General features: G+C 43.5%; 2 protein-coding genes across 2 annotated transcripts in view; one reads left to right on the top strand and one right to left on the bottom strand.

Moving 5' to 3' along the window:
- kank1a (KN motif and ankyrin repeat domains 1a) overlaps nt 1-3,349 on the bottom strand; it is an 89,070-nt gene extending 85,721 nt beyond the window's left edge. Inside the window, exon 1 of the mRNA XM_049578470.1 lies at nt 3,145-3,349. The gene's annotated coding sequence lies outside the window, so the exon portion shown is untranslated. The remainder of the gene's footprint in view (nt 1-3,144) is intronic.
- A 6,597-nt stretch (nt 3,350-9,946) lies between these two features.
- On the top strand, nt 9,947-16,860 carry LOC125890130 (fructose-1,6-bisphosphatase 1-like). The gene is made up of 7 exons (XM_049578616.1): nt 9,947-10,177; nt 11,130-11,292; nt 12,115-12,207; nt 12,861-13,001; nt 13,086-13,223; nt 13,414-13,533; nt 16,148-16,860. The coding sequence occupies exons 1-7, from the start codon at nt 10,008-10,010 to the stop codon at nt 16,337-16,339; spliced, it is 1,017 nt and encodes a 338-aa protein (XP_049434573.1). The 5' UTR covers nt 9,947-10,007; the 3' UTR covers nt 16,340-16,860.
- Nucleotides 16,861-18,374: the final 1,514 nt, after the last annotated feature.

Raw genomic sequence — 18,374 nt, 5'->3', positions numbered from 1 at the left:
AGTACGCCTAGGTGGTCACATGATCTCTCACTGGCACCTTCCCGGCAGGTCAGCCTGCTGCTAAACAAACATTAGCAAGACAACATAGCAACACCGCCTATGGATGCTCCAGCAGCTTCGGAAGACGTGGGTCAACTGTAGTGATAGGTCCCAGCCTGTCAGGCTAAAGTTCGCAGTACTGGAAGACCGTCTACAGAGCTACCTAGCCTAGCCTCAGTTAGCTGAACGAAGCGGCAACATGGCACAGTTTCAAGTCTCCCCGCTGGAGAAGTTCACCTTCAAGGCTGAAGACTGGCCTAAATGGATTAAATGCTTCGACAGATTCCGCATTGCTTCTGGATTGGAGACGCAAGCAGAAGAGAATCGCAGGAATGTGATCTTTGAGAGAGTAAAGTTTAATCAGAGGCTTCAAGAAACAGGCGAGACGGCTGACAGTTTCATTACGGCGCTGCACTGCCTGGCGGAGCACTGCGGTTACGGGGCTCTACATGATGAGATGGTGAGGGACAGGCTTGTGGTGAGTCTGTGGGACAAACGCCTATCTGAACAGTTGCAAACGGACCCGGAATTGACGCTACAAAAGGCCGTCACCAGAGTCAAACAGAGAGAGCAGGTAAAAAAGCAGCAAGAAATGTTAAGAACATTTTTCCATTAATATCATCCATGAGAAACAATTAATGAGCTATAACTCAGGCTGTTAAAACACATATTTAAAAGAATATCATCTAATTATTGTTATCTTCAAAATCCCCCAAAATATCGAGATATTATTTTTTGTCCATATCGCACACCCCTATTGCCTACGCCCCCCATTGCCTCGAAAAAGGTGCATAAACAAAAGTAGGCAGGCGGCATTTTGCTGCACTCTCCGATTTTGTTTTTATACTGCCAATGCTGAAAAACGACTGATTGGGCTTTCCTGCAAAGTTGCACAATTCTATCTAAAAAGGGCTATAAACTCACAGGATAAGGCATGGTGAAATATGATACAGTCAAAGAGCCTTCACTTTCTGCGTAACAGCCTCATCCTGCATTGGAAAAGTGCGTAAGGAAAAATGTTGGGAACCATGATTTAACAAAAAGATAAAGCCAGCAATTTTGTGTTTTAAATCACTTTGTACACATATGTGGCGTGAATTCACAATAGCTGCAACCTCCGTGCCAAATTTCAGCCTCCTTGGACAAAAAAATGGCCGCCAAAGAATGGGGAAATCTTTGTGGATCCCACCATCTGACCAACCACCCCACAGAGCGAGCTATAGAGCTGCTCATCACATCTAAAAAAACATTTTCCACGTATTGTTTTGAAGTTATTTAAGGTGCAGAAAGGTGAGCAGACGACAACAACATGTAGACTAATGTCTTGTACACAGTGCAGCATGGTGGCACCACATAACACGACAGAGCTGCTGGTTGCAGTGTCCAAAACAAACTCTTTGGCTCCACTGCAGAGGACTGGTGAGCTAAAAAAGGTCCAGCCAAGATTCAAATTCACCACTTGGGCCACTTAGTAGGGCAAATATACACAAACTGCCAGTTTATTAGGTACACTTGCTTAAAAGTGATGCAGTCTAACAAAACAACCCTGCAGAAAATCCTCTCTACATTTAGATTTAATGTTTATGTTGTATTGAAACTGTTCTGTTAATGGTAATTTGAGGGTGTAGTTTGTGCTGCTTTTGAAATGTGTTGTGTGCTCATATGTTTTGTTTTGTCTCTCACAATGTGTTCAGCGCCATTTTGTGTACAGAATAAGGTGCTGTTTATACATGGTGACATGACATACCAAGGTCAGAAGAATGGGTATTTATCTCCTACAGTATTTTGTAATCAGTGTTGGTTTGAATAAGATGGCAGCGCTGCAACTTAAATGTTTTAACAGCTAAATAACTTGAATTTTAAACTACTGGCAAAAAAAGCCAACAAGTTGTCTTATTAAAGCCAGTGAATTACAAAGAAGTTAAAAGGTGTAAAAATCAAAAATGATTTATAGAAAATATGATATTTTCCCAAAGCGACTGCACAAAAGATCACCAGGTTCACCGAAGCCACAGTAGGTTGGTACTTTCATGTCTGAAGGAATGCTTTGTTTGGTCTCCTCCCGTGACAGCGCTGTTTGTAATCTCTATTCTTTTTATACACAAGTGCAGAAAAATGGATTCAGGGATATGCCAGAAGTGCCACACTGGAAGCCGAAGAATTTCATTAAACCGATGTCACAGGGCTCATATTCTTCCCCTTGACATATCAATTTAATGCTTTACCTCTGCAGAAAAAAAACCTCTGAGCCCTGCAGAAGATGAAGAGCCCTCTGTTTGACCCCAGCTCTTCACCAGCACAATAGGGACCACCATCCAGGTTTGTGTCCCCGCTTCTCTGACCCTACAGCGCTTCAGCTGCTTTTACAGAGCCTGCATGTGCCTGCTTCAACCTGTGACAGTAAGAAAATAGGTAGTGGCGAGGAATTATCTCTGGATATGAGCAACCACACTGCCTTTCAACAGCCTTTATAGACGTAATGAAAATGACTATGGTGACAGAGAGGGATTATTCTTTTGGAGGTTTGAGGTGAGGGTGTTTGGGAACCTGCACAGCTGTGGTGAAACCTGATTTAAGCGGTCAACTGCATGGTGAAAATGAGTCAGTGTGGGTACCATAATGGCGAGGGATTACTAGAAATCACATGACAGAGATGGTGCAGTGGTTGAAAACTGTTTTGAAAGCAAAATCCTTCAAAGCAGAGCTGAATCATCAAGACACACAAACTTCACCTTAATGAAAAACACTTTTCAGCACGCACCTTGGAGCTCAAAGTTCATGCAGCATACATGCAGCACTTCCAGGACACCTGTCTGGCGGGAACAAGCTTTGTTTGCTCGGAAAAAGACACCAGATTGCCACAAGCAGCAGGTACAACAAACACCGTATGACTTTAACCATAATCCTGCTTAACCAGCAGCGCTTCACGGGATTGTCTGGTCTGGTCGCTGCAGGACCACCTGACCCAGAACATGCATCGAGCAAACTTAACTAAGCCGTTACACCAAACACTCATGCATGCTGTTAGACGCACACAAACATTCTGGAAAGCTGGAAAGCAGGATGGAGTTCATATACGAGAAGCTCTCAAAGCGTTTAACTCACCCGAAGCCAAGTCTCCACGAGCAGTGTGTCTGGACCTGAACGCAACACCTCCTCCTCCTCCTCTCTGTTAATTCTGATTGCCCGTGGAGGCTGGTTGTTGGAGGGTAACCCGTCCGGTTCAGGCAGTAGGTTGAAGTTAAACACTACAAGGTTATAGTTTGGCCCCGTGGCACACAGCACGTCCCGTCTGCACCACCACCAACAGCCTCTTTGTACTTGTCCGCCTCAGCAGCGAGTTGTTGAGCCGCGGGCATGCGCAGTGGGTCCCTCAGATAAGCTCAGTGCGCGCTGTGCTGCTGTGACGGTCAGTGGGTGTCACAGGTTGCAGGTGTAGCTTACCTGCTGCAGGGCTGGCCTACTTTTTACTGTCCGAGCTACACAGAGCTAAACAACCGCAACATTTACCCTGCAGCTTCCTGGTGACCAGCTGAAGCAGTTTTACTTGTAAGTTAGATAAACATGAGTGAACACAGCTTTTCTTTGGAAACTAATATAAGGACTGTTGAGTTCAGTTCAACAGGCTTTATTGGCATGGCATTTAACATGTGTTGCCAAAGCACAAATACAGTTAAAAGACAGTGAACTAATATTATGTCTCTCATGAGACATAATATTAGTGAAGTGTGAGGGTCGTTCTGAGGCCTTGTGCTATCAGAGGAGGTGAACCTCAGGACCATATTTGTCTTTATCAACTAACAATGACATTAATTGTTAATTTAATCGTAACTACATATAGTTGCATGCAAAAGTTTGGGCAACCCCGGGTGAAAATTCTGTCTATAGCAAAGCAATTTGATGACCTGATTTCTTTCGGGCAGTAAGTTAAGGATGACACACTTCTTAAATATTTTAAGACAGATTATTTTTTATTTCAATCTTTTACAGTTTCAAAAGGAAAAGGGAATGAACCAAATGTTTGGGCACCCTGCACGGTCAGTATTTAGCAGCGCCCTCTTTGGCAAGTATTACCAACTCTAAACGCTTTTTTTAGCCACCTAAGAGTCTTTAGTTCTTGTTTGGGAGATTTTCAAATCAAATCCAATTTTATTTATATAGCACATTTCATACAAAGTATTCGTCCCGACAGAGAGACAGACACAGAGTCAGGGACACTAACTATTCATAGGTCTGGGAGAACAGGTAGGTCCTAAGCTTGACTTTAAAGGATGACACAGTTGCAGAAAATCTAAGATCATCAGGCAATTTGTTCCGGAGAGTGGGACCATAATGACTGAATGCACCTTCCAAAAATTTAGCTTGGATCATGGGCACAGTTAGGAGACCAGTGTCTGATGATCAGAGGGTTCTGGGGGATATGTAGGGTGTGAGCAGTAGGCTTTTTACCAATTCTTCATTGCAAAAAGCTTCTACTTCTGTGAGATTCTTGGGTCATCTTGCATGCACTGCTCTTTGATTTAACCCATTTTTAACCAGGTAAGTCCCGTTTAGATCAACAATCTCTTGTCAAGGGAGACCTGGCAGAGAGCAGCATGCAAAAAAGTCACAACCAAACAACATCACAGTAAAAACATTCAAGATATACAGTGGATATTAGACACCTACACAGCGACAAAAACCAACTAGTCATTCATCCTTGTCAGGGGTGTGAATAGAGACAGAGCAGGCAGTGCAGTTGCACTGAGGCCGGTGAGATCGGGAGGCCCATAGAAAGAATGGGCCCTCCAACAATGTGTTGGGTGGAGAATGGGCCTTTATGAGTGATTGCCACCTTGAAAATATGCCTATGTTCACAGAAGAAATTAAAAACAGCAGCATTTGCTCTACATGTCCTTGAAAAAGGCAAACCCATCTTCGTCATGTGCACTGGGACACGTTGTAACTGCTATATGCCACTGATCCTTGTGCTTATGAGAGCTTTAGATACAGACAGAGATCAGACAGTCAGACAATTCATGCAGCTTCAACTCTTTTTGAAAGTTGTTCCAAGTGAAAGGAGCAATGCACATAAAAGCTTTTTTCCCCAGCTCAGTCTGGGCACAAGGAACAGACAACAAAACTAAGTCTTGAGATCTCAAACTAAAGCTACAGTCAGATTTTTGTTCAGTTAAAGTCCAAATGTGTGAAGGGAGTTTACCCTTTTGAGGTCCATCCACAGATTTTTAATGATGTTTAGGTTGAGGGACTGTGAGGGCCATAGTAAAACCTTCAGCTTGCACCTCTTGATCCATTGTGGATTTCAGGGTGTGTTTAGGATTATTGTCCTGTTGTAGAAGCCATCCTCTCTTCATCTTCAGCTTTCTACCGATGCTGTGATGTTTGCTTCCAGAATTTGCTGTAATTTAAGTGAATAAATTCTTCTCTCTACCTGTGACGTGTTCTCCTGTGTCACTGGCTGCAACACAAGCCCAAAGCATGATCGATCCTTCGTGTTTGACAGCTAGACAGGTGTCCCTTTTCCTCCAAACATACCTTTGCTCATTGCGTCCAAAAAGTTCTATTGTAACTTCATCAGTCCACAGGACTTGTTTCCAAAAGCATCAGTCTTGTTTGGATGTTCCTTTGCAAACTTCTGAAGCTGAATTTTGTGGTGAGGACACAGGAAAGGTTGTCTTCTGATGACTCTTCCATGAAGGTCATATTTATGCAGGAGTCACTGCACAGTAGAACAGTACACCACCACTCCAGAGACTGATGAATCTTCCTGCAGGTCTTTTGCAGTCAAAAAGTGGTTTTGATTTGCCTTTTTAAGAATCCTATGAGCAGCTCTCTTGGAAAGTTTTCCCGTTCTTCCATACCTGGACTTGACCTCCACAGTTCCTGTTAACTGCCATTTCTTAACAGATTGAGGAAACAGCTATCTGAAAACACTTTACTATCTTCTTATAGTCTTCTCCTGCTTTGTGGGCATCTGTCATTTTAGTTTTCAGAGTGGTAGGCAGCTGTTTAGAGGAGCCCATGGCTGCTGATTGTTTCAGGACAAGGTTTCAGGAATCAGAGTGTTTATAAAGCTTTGAAATCTGAATCTCCTGGCCTTTCCTAACGATGATTACGTACGAGCCAGAGCCCTCATAAGCTAATAAAGGTCTAAGACCCTGTAAAAGTTGTCGGAGAGCTCAGATATCATGGGGCTCCCAAACTTTTGCATGGTGCTTTTATTCTAAAATGTTTTGCTTTTATTATTTTGGAGATCAGTTCATCTTCATCCTTCTAACTGTTTACAGTAAAAGAAATTTTGACGAATGGGTGCCCAAACTTCTGCATGCAAGTGTATGTTTATCTATAAACGCTAAATCTTTTGTGACTAACCAAAACTTCCTGAAACTGCTCAGACTGTTTAGTTTCTTGAAATACTTAATAAAACAAATGTAAAACTATATATCAAGTATTTAGAAGATTCATGATAATGCTAGAGTACCAAAACACACCTACAGTGTTTGGGACAGGGCACAGAGTCAAAGTCTTTAATGAGGCTGGCTGGACAAGACTGCCATCTTGTGGCGTTTTGGTGTAACAGCGTTACAGATGAAGAAAATATAGATATACAAGTTAATTGTCTGTTTGTAGTTTACCTTCACTGCAGCACTGTTGGGAAAGTACATTTACTCAAGCACGGCACTTCTGTGGTGTGACTTTGTTTTTCTGATTAATATCCTGACCTGCCCTGGAGATACAAATATTTTTTCTCAAGCCTCCCTGGTTGACTGGGGAAAATGCACGACACTTTCCTCCACCATAAATAACCATATTTCACAGTTTTTAGCTTTGATAAATAGTCTGATTTTGCATATTTTTAAAGAAACATGCCTTTGAAGCCTTCTCGTGGGCTTTGAGGTTCTGGGGGTATTGAAAAGAAATACAAATACGACCAATTAAAGATGAATATCCCTCCTCTGAGCCAAATTACGTACAAGATCTGAGCACTGCCTCCACCGCTGATTACAAGATGATACTTAAAGCTCTTGTTGGCATATATTGTGTTGTAGGCTACTCATGGTAGCAACAGTTTCTTTTTAACACTAAATTACAATAAAAATAAAATGTCAGGTATAAAATGTAGAAAAACAATGCATGTAATGTGTTTACTTACCCCCCTTTGGAAACAGTGTCTTTGATTACATTGAGATTGATTGACACTGAAAGTGGTTTTGTATTTTTGCATTAAAAATCATAGTGGGTTAGGTTACAGATTAATTAAGATTTATTAAGTCTTAATTAATCTGAGGGAAACCTCGGGAAACCTCTGGGACTGCTCAACTGGCATGGCATCACACTGCTGTCTATCCCTGGCAAGGTATTCTGCAGTGTTCTGCTCCAACGGCTAAAACCGAGGTGGATGATATCCTAAGGGCAGAGCAAGCTGGCTTCCGGAAGGGAAGGTCCTGCTCCGAATAGATCTTCACTCTTCTCAACATCATAGAACAGTGCCGAGAACTGCAGACACCCCTCATAATCAATTACATCGATTTCAAGAAAGCTTTCGACGGCATCCACCGGGAATCACTGTGGCAGACTGTCCAGCTGTATGGCGTGCCGTCCAAATACTTCAAGGCCTTGCACAGTATCTCCACATGTCGCGTCAGAACCAGCAGTAGCACAACCGATGACTTTGAGGAAGACCCTCGTCGGGAAGAACTTAGGCATCAAGTGGGGACAGGGCAGACTGCATGACCTGGACTTTGCGGACGACCTGGCTCTGAGTAGTCATACCCACGTTGCACTCCAGGAGATGACCAGCAATCTCCCAAGAGCACGGAGCAAAGGTTGGTCTACGGATCAGCCACGAGAAGACCAAGGCCATGATCGTCGGACAGGATCAACACCACCCACCACTCACTCTAGGCGAGTATGACATTGAGTACGTCGAGAACTTCACATATCTTGGCAGTAACATATCGAGTACAGGAGATGTGGAGAAAGACGTGCGAACGACAATCCATCGGCTCCACAACATATGGTTATCCAAAGCTATCACTACAGCCATCAAGCTACACCTGTATATGTCAGTGGTCATTCCAACAGCGACCTACGCCTGCGAGACGTGGATGAGGACTTCCAGCATTACCAACATGTTGGATGTCTTCCACTGACGATGCCTCAGAACCATCTTGAGGATCTCATGGCGAGACCACATCACCAACGATGAGGTGATGAGAAGGGCAGGAGTGACGCTACTGTCTGACATGGTCTCCAACAGGAGAAGACGAATGGCTGGACACGTACTCCGACTGCCAAGAGAGAGACCAGCGAGTGTGGCAATGGACTGGGTGCCTGAGGGCGGCAAGAGGAAGAGAGGGAGGCATGGAGACAGACCTTTAAGGAAGACCTAAGTGAGATGGGCGTCAGCTGGCATGGTACAAGAAGGGTACTGGACTGGAGCAAGTGGAAGGGACTCGTCACCCAATGTTCCAACAGGAACAGGAGGAACTAAGTCTAAGCAAGTCTTTACAATAAGAGAATATAATGGATATAGCCTGTGCTTTGTTCAGGCTCTCTTCTTCCTATGTATCTAACCTGCTCTCATTTAGATTCTGTTTTTCATGATCAGGCCAACAGGTCAGAGAGACTACATGTGCAATAGAAGAAAACAGATCTATTTTTAACTGATGGACGTGTGGTTAAAGGGAAGATAGATTACATGACCAAGAGTATGTGGACATGCAATGTGCTGTAACAGCCTCCACTCTTGTGGGAAGGCTTTCCACAAGATTTTGGAAATCCCACTGATTTTGGTGATTCCAGTTCATCACATAATAGTGAGGCTCCTCCATTTTACCTGGCTTTGTGCAGAAGAGGGCACTATGTCCATCCATTTTCATCCACTTATCCAGGGCTGGGTCGTGGGCGCAGCAGGCCAAGCAAAGCCCCCCCAGACATCCCTCTCCCCAGCAACACTTTCCAGCTCTTCCTGGGGTGTCCCCAGTTGTTCCCAGGCCAGATGAGATATGTAATCCCTCCAGCATGTTCATGGCCTGCCCCGATGCCTCTTACCAGCGGGACGTGCCTGGAACATCTCCGGCGCCCAGGAGGCATCCAGGAGGCATCCTGATCAGATGTCAACTGACCCCTTTTGACGAGAAGGAGCAGCGGCTCTATTCCGAGCTCCCTCTGGATGTCTGAGCTCCTTACCCTGTCTCTAAGGCTACTAAGAGGGCACTGTCATGTGGAAACCAGTCCAAAAATATGGACAAAAGTATATGGCTAATGGGTGTCCACATTTAGAATAATATAATATTAGATAGACAAGACAATGCAGCTGTGTCTATATAGCACATTTAAAACACAGAGACAATTCAAAGTGATTTACTTAGACATAAAAATGCACCGTGATGACACTTAAAATCAATAACCAATAAAAACCAGGGTAAAATCAATTCAGAAAGGAAGTAAATGACATGAAATGAAATGAAATGAAATACAAGTGGAAAGACCAGGGTTAAGGTTACAGTTCAGTAGCAGCAGAGGAGTCAGTCAACATAGACAGATTGAACAAAACATCTGGGACAAATAAAACTGAAAGCTGAAAAGTTCATCTGTCTAAGAGCAGGAAGATTGTGAATGCACACTATCAGAAATAAAAATTATGAAACTGTTCATTCACTCTATCAGACCTGCTCAAAAGTGCACGACCCGTCTTGCACAATGCAAACTTGATTTCAGGCCTGCACGGCGTCTATTATTCTGGTCACATCCCTCTGTTGGTGACTTTGTCATTTCATCACTTCTCAGTTCAGTTTGTACAAAGCGGGTAGTGTTTCCAGTGGGGCCACGCCTCTCCTGCGGCTCTGGATTGGCCCTTCAGTGTCTGCACCCACCTCCACTCCAGTTCCGCGTTACACAGCATTTAAGTCCTGCAGCATTTCCTCCTGCTTCTACTCTGAGGCTGCAGGAGACCATCCGCCACCATGTCCGACCAAGGAGTCATCGACACCAACGTGGTCACCGTGACCCGATTCGTTATGGAGGAGGGCAGGAGGGCGAAAGGCACCGGGGAGCTGACGAGGCTGCTGAACTCTCTGTGCACGGCGGTGAAGGCCATCTCCAGCGCTGTGCGTAAAGCTGGGATCGCTCATCTGTGAGTAAACAAACCTCACTGAGTAGAAGACATCACTTTTGCCCATATACTAACAGTCCTATCAGAGTTTTAAAGTATCAGTGAAGTTGCAGTCCCCTGCATCCACGTTGGCACAAACTGCGCAGGAGATCCAGGGTCTTTGTGCGCCAATCACAAGGCGTATAAATGAAACCACCACCACGCCTACTTGTGTATGATAGCAATAACCGTTCCTCCAAATATTTAGTGTCGGTTATGTGCAGCTGTATTGCTAGAGAAAGCCATGCATGTCTGCTCTCCTCCCCCTGCTCCTCCTTATTTCATCTTTTTGTTGCTCCTTCCTCTTCACTGTTTTAGATTTTAACATGTTGCATTTGTGCACATCATATGCTTACTGTGTGATGCGTTGGTCCATACATACTTACATGAATGTACATTTCTTATATTGTTGTTTCATGTTAACTACATGAGTAGAAACGTCTTGTATGTGCTGAACTCTTGTGGCTGATGATTCTGATTCAGATTTACCTTCAGCGGGTGATGCAGTATTTTACTGTCACCAACCAACCTCTGCAATTTAGAGAAATGCAGAGTCATGCATCACTTGCGGGTTTTTATTTTTCCTTCCTCTTAACTAGAGACTCCAGCTGTTGTGATTTTAAGCTGGTTTCAGGACAGAACTGTGGGTAATAATAAAAGATCTTTACTGATAAAGGGCTTTTCAAAATAGAGTTACAAAGTGCTTTACATGTCAGTGATTAAAACAGACAAGACATCAGCGACTTTTATGAAACGACAACTTTTTAAATGAGCTGATAAAAACACTTGAGTGTAAAAAAAACCTGAGGAAATAAAAGACAAATAAAAGGCTCTCCAATAAAAGTATGTTTTAAGAACAACTCATTTATTCTTTAAATTCCAGTTTACAATTTCACCCTCACTCTAACTGCTTTCATCTTCTTATCTTCATCAGTTTTGGCATTGCCGGCAGCACCAACGTGACGGGGGACCAGGTGAAGAAGTTGGACATTCTTTCCAATGACCTGGTCATCAACATGATCAAGTCGTCTTTTACCTCCTGTGTGATGGTGTCTGAGGAGAACGAGCGAGCCATCATCATAGAGCCAGAGACGAGGGTAAGTGTGACCGATGGAGAAAGAATAGAGGTTGATTTTAGATGCTGAAACAAAGTCAGGGATCTGTGCTACTCCTGAAGCTGTGTGAGCTTCCTGTGGAGCCCACCGAGCTGGGGAAACCTGCTTTCGTTATTTGGGAACTTTGTTTTCTGACATGAAGCGTTAAAACAGGGTCATCCAGTTTTCTTTGGGTTAATGTAAATGACTGTTTAGTGGAAGTTTTCCTTGTAGGATCTGATCTCATAAAACTGGTTCAGTGAAAAAAGGCTGGGGTTTTAGTTCCTGTTGAAATACTTGTTAAATTAAATGACTTGCATTACTTTCAGTCTGACTCCATGCACAGCAATGATTGAATTATATTCTCCTTTTAATTGCCTCTGGTTGGTACAGTTAAAGGTTTCCTATGGAGCTGTGTTTTTCTATGAGTGGGGCATTTCTTTGTGTAGCTCATGCACGCCCACAAGGAAGTGAGGCGATACACATTCCTGTCAATGGTGTCACACTATTCCACTCATCTACAGGTAATAACACGTCAATAAATACAACAACATGCCAGTGAAAGACAAGGAGGAAGCTAGTCTGTAAATATGAATGGAAACTGTTTAAATCACCATCTTTAAATTTGAAATACTTTAAAAAAAATCAGCTTTGCAAATGTTTTATGATGAAGGAAATACATGCAGCACGTTTCACACACACACACACACACACACACACACACACACACACACACACACACAATGCCTGCTGGTGAGCGGCTGAATGTAAATATAACTGTGTTTGCTTCCAAGAAAATGAACTCCACTCTTTCTTCTCTTTCAGGGCAAATACATTGTTTGCTTCGACCCTTTGGACGGCTCCTCCAACATCGACTGTCTGGTCTCCATTGGAACCATCTTTTCCATCTACAAAAAGGTACCAACAGGTTAAAATTCTTAATGTGGTTGTCCTTGATTTCCAAACTTAAAGCCAAAATGTGGCAGGATGACCATTTTTTTTTATTAGTTTTTGAACATCTAGACGGATCACTTACAGTTGTGGCTGATATTTACTGTCTTTAAAATGCTTCACTGATCTAGTATTAACCCCTACAGTGATATTGTTCAGGTCAGGTCCACTCAAACCCAGACTTTTCTTTGTCCCTTGAAAGGAAAGCATTCCTACTCTGTGACTTGTCATATGTAAGACATGGTAATGCCATGTTACTAGAATGTTAAACCAAAAGAACAAATGTAGGAAAAATAAATCTGCAAGGAAGAAAAGAGACACTTAATCACCTTTAGCGGCTGTTTGGTTCAAGATTCTAGCACTGTCTACTCCACAATTATAGATAATAAAGTTGCCTACAAACCACTGAAATTCAGGATTCAAGATTCAAGAAGTTAATTGTTGTATGCACAGTAGCAAACTCAGCAGTTTAAACCATACAATAAAATTCTTAACTGCCCGTCTCCCTTCACACAAGACAAGAATAAAATTAGAATTAAAGTTAGATGTTAAGAAAAATAAATAAAATAAGAAGTGTGAAAAGACTGTCGTTGGGGTGTGCACTGTCCTGTTTCCCTCAGACCACAGATGATGAGCCCAGTGAGAAGGACGCTCTGCAGCCTGGCACTGCCCTCGTGGCAGCAGGCTACGCCCTCTACGGCAGCGCCACCATGATGGTGCTCTCCACCGGCCGGGGAGTCAACGGCTTCATGCTCGACCCAGTTAGTACTCTCGTGAAGGTCCTTGTGTGTCACATTCCAGAAAGCTGAACTTGTTGATAACGTTTTCTGCTTTGTCCTCATCAGGCCATTGGAGAATTTATCCTGGTCGATCGGGATGTGAAGATCAAGAAGCGAGGCAAGATTTACAGCGTGAATGAGGGTTACTCAAAGTACTTTGACCCCGCTGTTACAGAGTACCTGCAGAAGAAGAAGTTCCCTCAGGTAACACTGATGTCAGGACATGTGTAGGAGGAGCTTCAAGCAGAGCAATGCTTTTTATCTGTATTTATTTTGGCAAAATTACCAATTTTTTATCTGCAGTCTGATGTCGAGATGTCTGCATTTTAAAATGTACATATTCTCAAATGCAGGATTAAGTAGCTTACTAATGCAAGATTTGAAATAACTGTAGGACGGCACTGAGCCCTACAACGCCCGTTACATTGGCTCCATGGTGGCAGACGTCCACCGAACACTGATGTACGGAGGCATCTTTTTATACCCAGGAAATGCAAAGAACCGTGAAGGAAAGGTAAGATCACATCACTGCTTTCTCCTGCTCCCTCACACTTTAAACTATCTTAAGACCTAATAAATGCTCAAATGTTCATCCTAAAACAAAGCGAATGGAAAGATTTAGTAAATACAGTAATGTAAGCATACGGATATTGTGTACAGACATGAAACTATGTTGCGTAAGTGAAATTTCTAACATAACCTGAGGAGATCTGCCTCCCGCAGTCCTAAAGTATTTCCAGCAGCAGTACAGTGTAAGTGATACAAATCGAAATGAAGCACAGGTCCATGTTTGTTTTTTGCCTTTAATGGACAGAGACAGGGTGAAATGAGAGAGAGAGAATGAGAATGAGAGAGAGAGAGAGAGAGAGAGAGAGAGAGAGAGAGAGGGGGGATGACATGCAGAAAGGGTGGCAAGCCAGAGTTGAACCTGCAACCGCTGCAGCGGCAGTGAATCGCCTTTGTATATGGGGTGCCGGCACTATCCACTATGCTGCCGACACCCCTACCTGTCCATGTTGATCATATGACAGTAACATGTCACACAGTGTAGCTCAGTGATGTGGTGAAAAAAGTTTCTGGACAACAATAAAGATCTACAGCACAGAGAATTAAGATATATCAGGTATAAGTTACACAGACGATATTGTAACAAGATCATTTTATGGTTGTTTTTTGGTCTTTTTCATGAGATTTCCATCAAAATAGTTTCAGTGTCACTTAAAAAAAACTGGAACTTGAACTGAAGTGTCACAATATTGTTTCTTCACTCCCCACATCCTTCCAGTGTTCATAACAATGAGCCAAACATGATGTTGTCACATTTGAAAAGAGTAGAAAGCATCACACTTGTAATGCATACAAGAGAGGGCATGGTATGTTTTCAAAAAAGTTTCAAACATGTTATTAAAAAATAAGTTCCAATTTACAAACTAGGGAAAAATTCAGGCACTCTGAGTTTTGAGTAAAATTTTAAAAGGCCACACAATATTAAAGGTGTTTTATTCTAATCATGATGAACTTTATATTTAATTCTTACACCTTACAGATGAGAAAATGTTGCAAACAAAGTATTTTAGTAGACAAAATATTTCAATAAAATGATGAAGGCAATAAAAAAACTTCTTAAAAGCAAGATTTAAAAGATGTTTCCAGATGTTGAGTTTCATATTCTCACTGATCTATAACCGTCGTCTTAAATGATAGGCTCACATTTTTTCTGTCTGTCTCAAAGTAATAATCAGGTGCCCATATGAATGTCGAAACAAGTTTTACGGGCTTTAGTCATGTCTCATTGGGAAGAGATGTTGTTGTTGATGATGTCAGAATGATTTCAGCAAGACAAACCTGTTTAAATGGGCCCCTGTCTGCTGTCTGAACCCATCCTTTAACAATTTGGTACATTTAATGTTGTAGTGTTTGATGACCTGCCATGGCTATGACAATGCTAAACCATTTGGAGACTTGTTAACTATAACAGTTTAAAATGTGGATATTTCTTTAAAGGAATAGTTTGGATCTTCTGAAGTGAAGTTGTATGAGGTGCTTCATAGTCAGTGTATTACATGCAGTAGATGGCAGTCGGCACACTCGCACTTTGGAGGAACAGACCGGAGTACTGCCACAGAAGCCAAGTGATGTACTGCTGTGGACGGGGGCAGCAGCAAAACATATTCTATGTTATATTCATATTTTTATTGCTTCACCTTGCTGTCAGACGGCTTTCTGTGAACTCAAAGTGAAACTTTTCTATGCTCTCTTCAAAGTCACCAGACTCCATTGACAAAAACAGTAATTTTACCTCGCAGAACACTGGACCTGCTGATGTGCTGCTGCCTTGATCACCTAGTTAGTTTGTGACATTGTGTGACTTTGGTGAATCCGAACTAACCCTTTAAAACACAAAAGTCACACAATAACACAAACAAACTAACCATTCGGGGAGCGGCCAACCAGCAGGTCCCATGTTCTGCGAGGTAAAATTACTGGTTTTGTCAATGGAGTCTGGTGCCTTCTTGCCTGGAGAGCAAAGGTAACCACTTCAGTTCCCTGTTGGAAATCAGTGGCTGACGGCAAGATAAAGCAGTTAAACTTACTTAAACTGATATTGATGTTTTTAGGTCAGTGGTTCCTAACTGGTGGGTCGTGGTCCAAAAGTGGGTGGCGGGCGCATTCCAAAAAGGCCGCAATTAACTGGCAAATGTGCCTAGTTTGTAAAAAAACACTTTCTTTTTAAGGTCAGTAAATTTCCAGCAAAGAGCTTTTATTTTGAAGTCCTGCTAGAGTGAGTGACTTCTGGACAGCTATTTGACAGAGACAGAAAACTAGCTCAACGACATGGCAAGTAGGACGCCAAATCTATTGAACTGTGGGACCTTGAACTAATGATCAAGGAGAAATCTGGACCCTGTGGCTGGACCAGTTGGGAACCACTGTTTTAGGTAGCTTAACTTCTGTGCTGGCACTGCTGCCTGCTCTCAAACTGGGGATGCGCCGACTGCCACCTACTCAATGTAATACACTGATGATAGACAAGTATCTCATACAACCCCACTTCAAAAACTCTGAACTATCCCTTTAAGAAAGTTTGACATTAGCACCAGAAACTAAACTCCCCCTCCTCCTCAAAGCTGCGGCTGCTGTACGAAGGCAACCCCATGGCCTTCATCATGGAGCAGGCAGGCGGCATGGCCTCCACCGGCTACGAGCGCATTCTGGACATCCAGCCTCAGAGCATCCACGAGCGCTCTCCCGTGGCTATGGGCTCCCCTGACGACGTCCTGGAGTACATCGCCATCTGTAAGAAGCATGCCAAGAAGTGAGACCACACTGACTCACTCACAACCATCTCTGTCTGACGAGATACCTCGTACCTCCAAACTGGAATCCTGCCTCATTTTGAGCTTGATGTAATTGTGTCTTGTCTTAAGCCTGAAAACTGTGAGGGGGTTTTCTCAGTTAAAACACAAATTTGAAGTACAAGGTTTTTAACTCCATACCAGCAACGTTCATGTTTTATTTATAGAAAGCTGACGGATAATCAAAGAAGGTGGTTCAGTGGAAACATTAAAACTGTGGTTCATAAGCTCTGTTATGCACACAAACGCACACATTCCACAAATAAACTACCAAAGACTAAAATTGTGCCAAAAACAAATGCACTTGAATCAACTCCTGTTTACCTCCAGCTGTGCCTTTTTAATTAGAATGAGGATACTTTGTAGACGTGTGAAGGACCAGATGCAAGAAAACCTGATGCCTTTTTTATTCTGTGAACAACTACTGTTTGAAATGATTTGAATGAAGTCTCTCAATAAATCCAAATGAGTCTACGAAGACAGAATCAGTGTTTTCATCATTTAAACTAACCTCTGTTTTTGCAGAAAGATGTTCCAAGACACATGGCGCCTTTTACATATGTAGATAGCATGCACAAATACCAAATGAAAACCTGAGTGCAAGAATATAAACTTTGTGCATTTTGAAAATTGAAAAGTTGGAAGATACACCGATCAGCCAAACCATTAAAACCACTGACAAATGAGGTGAAGTTGAGTATACAGGTAGATGTTCCCCTGCTATGGCATTACTGCCTGTTGCACCTCTTCCGGTGCCTAATGGTTGGCCAGCTGCAGCGTCATCAGCCAGGTGCCACCGCTCATCAGCATTTCACTTCTTTAAACCTGAAACCTGGTGGTGGAGCAGTAGCAGGGACGTCTCCCTGCCACCCCCTGCAGATAGGCCTGGGCGGGGCGCCACCTAGCCAAGCTCTGGCTAAGTGGCGCCCCAACTCTTGCCAGAAGCTGCTCCTTTCTGCCTCCTCTGCCAAGTCCTTGAGTGCCTTGAGTTGGTTTGCTCCAGTTATCCCCATCTCCGTCATGAGGCGAACGGCTGACGTACCCACAAAGCCACGGCATCCTACTTCAACTGGATAGATGGTGGTTCTCCAGCCTGCCTCCTTGCATTCGGCAGCAAGGTCTGAGTACTTCAGTCTCTTCCTCTCTGAGGCAGCTTCGATCCCCGTCTCCCATGGGACGGTTAGCGCAATGAGGAGCATGGTCTTGATGATGCTGGACCACATCACAATGTCCGGGTGAGATGGTGGGGCTCTTGACAAATGAGGTGACTAGCATTGATCGTCTTGTTACAATCAGTGTGAAACTTCTGGGTCCCGGCATTCATGTGGATGCTTCTTTATGTGCTCCTCCCACCCAGACATTGTTACAGACCAAGTACCCCCTGTCATGGCGGCAGCACTCCACGATGGTCGTGGCCCCTCAGCAGGACAATGCACCATGCCACACCATAAAAACTGCTCAAGAATGACCCGAGTAATGTGACAGAGCTCAACCTGGCCTCAAAATTCTCCAGATCCCGATCTCATTGAGTGTCTGTAGCATGTGCTGGTACCCCATCTCACAACTCGCAGGACTCAAAGGATCCGCCACCAGTGCCCTAATGCCATACCCCACAAGACACCCCCAGAGGTCCTGGGTCTATGCGTCAATAAGTCAGAGCCAAGTCCGATCCAAAGTGTCTCCACCGTAGATCGGAAGTACCTCTGGGGTACCGATCGCTTGATCAGATTGGGATCTGGGTGGTTTGGAGGTCAGGTTGATTCCTTGAGCTTGTCGTCACGTACCTCACGTCAGTTTTTGTGGTGTGGCATGTTGCACTGTCCTTCCGTGTGCTACGCTGCCATCAAGGAGTGTCGTTGCCATGAGGGGGTGTACTTTGTCTATAATGGTGTTTGAATGGGTGTAAGGCATCAAGTAGTATCCAGATGTCTGCCAGGATACAAGGTTTCCCAGCAGTACATTGCACTGTTGTTCACCTCATTTGCCAGTGGTTATATCT

This window comes from Epinephelus fuscoguttatus, linkage group LG6, assembly GCF_011397635.1.
Source record: "Epinephelus fuscoguttatus linkage group LG6, E.fuscoguttatus.final_Chr_v1".
Classification (NCBI taxonomy): Eukaryota; Metazoa; Chordata; class Actinopteri; order Perciformes; family Serranidae; genus Epinephelus; species Epinephelus fuscoguttatus.
Note: the sequence above shows the minus strand (reverse complement) of the source record. Positions and strands in the feature narration are given on the sequence as shown.

What these genes read in the sequence shown, in the direction of transcription:
- LOC125890130 (XM_049578616.1), top strand. Translation starts at nt 10,008, where the DNA reads ATGTCCGACCAAGGAGTCATCGACACCAACGTGGTCACCGTGACCCGA. An exon ending in AAAGCTGGGATCGCTCATCT is followed by an intron (nt 10,178 to 11,129) that starts GTGAGTAAACAA and finishes TATCTTCATCAG; the next exon opens with TTTTGGCATTGCCGGCAGCA. An exon ending in ACGGCTTCATGCTCGACCCA is followed by an intron (nt 13,002 to 13,085) that starts GTTAGTACTCTC and finishes TGTCCTCATCAG; the next exon opens with GCCATTGGAGAATTTATCCT.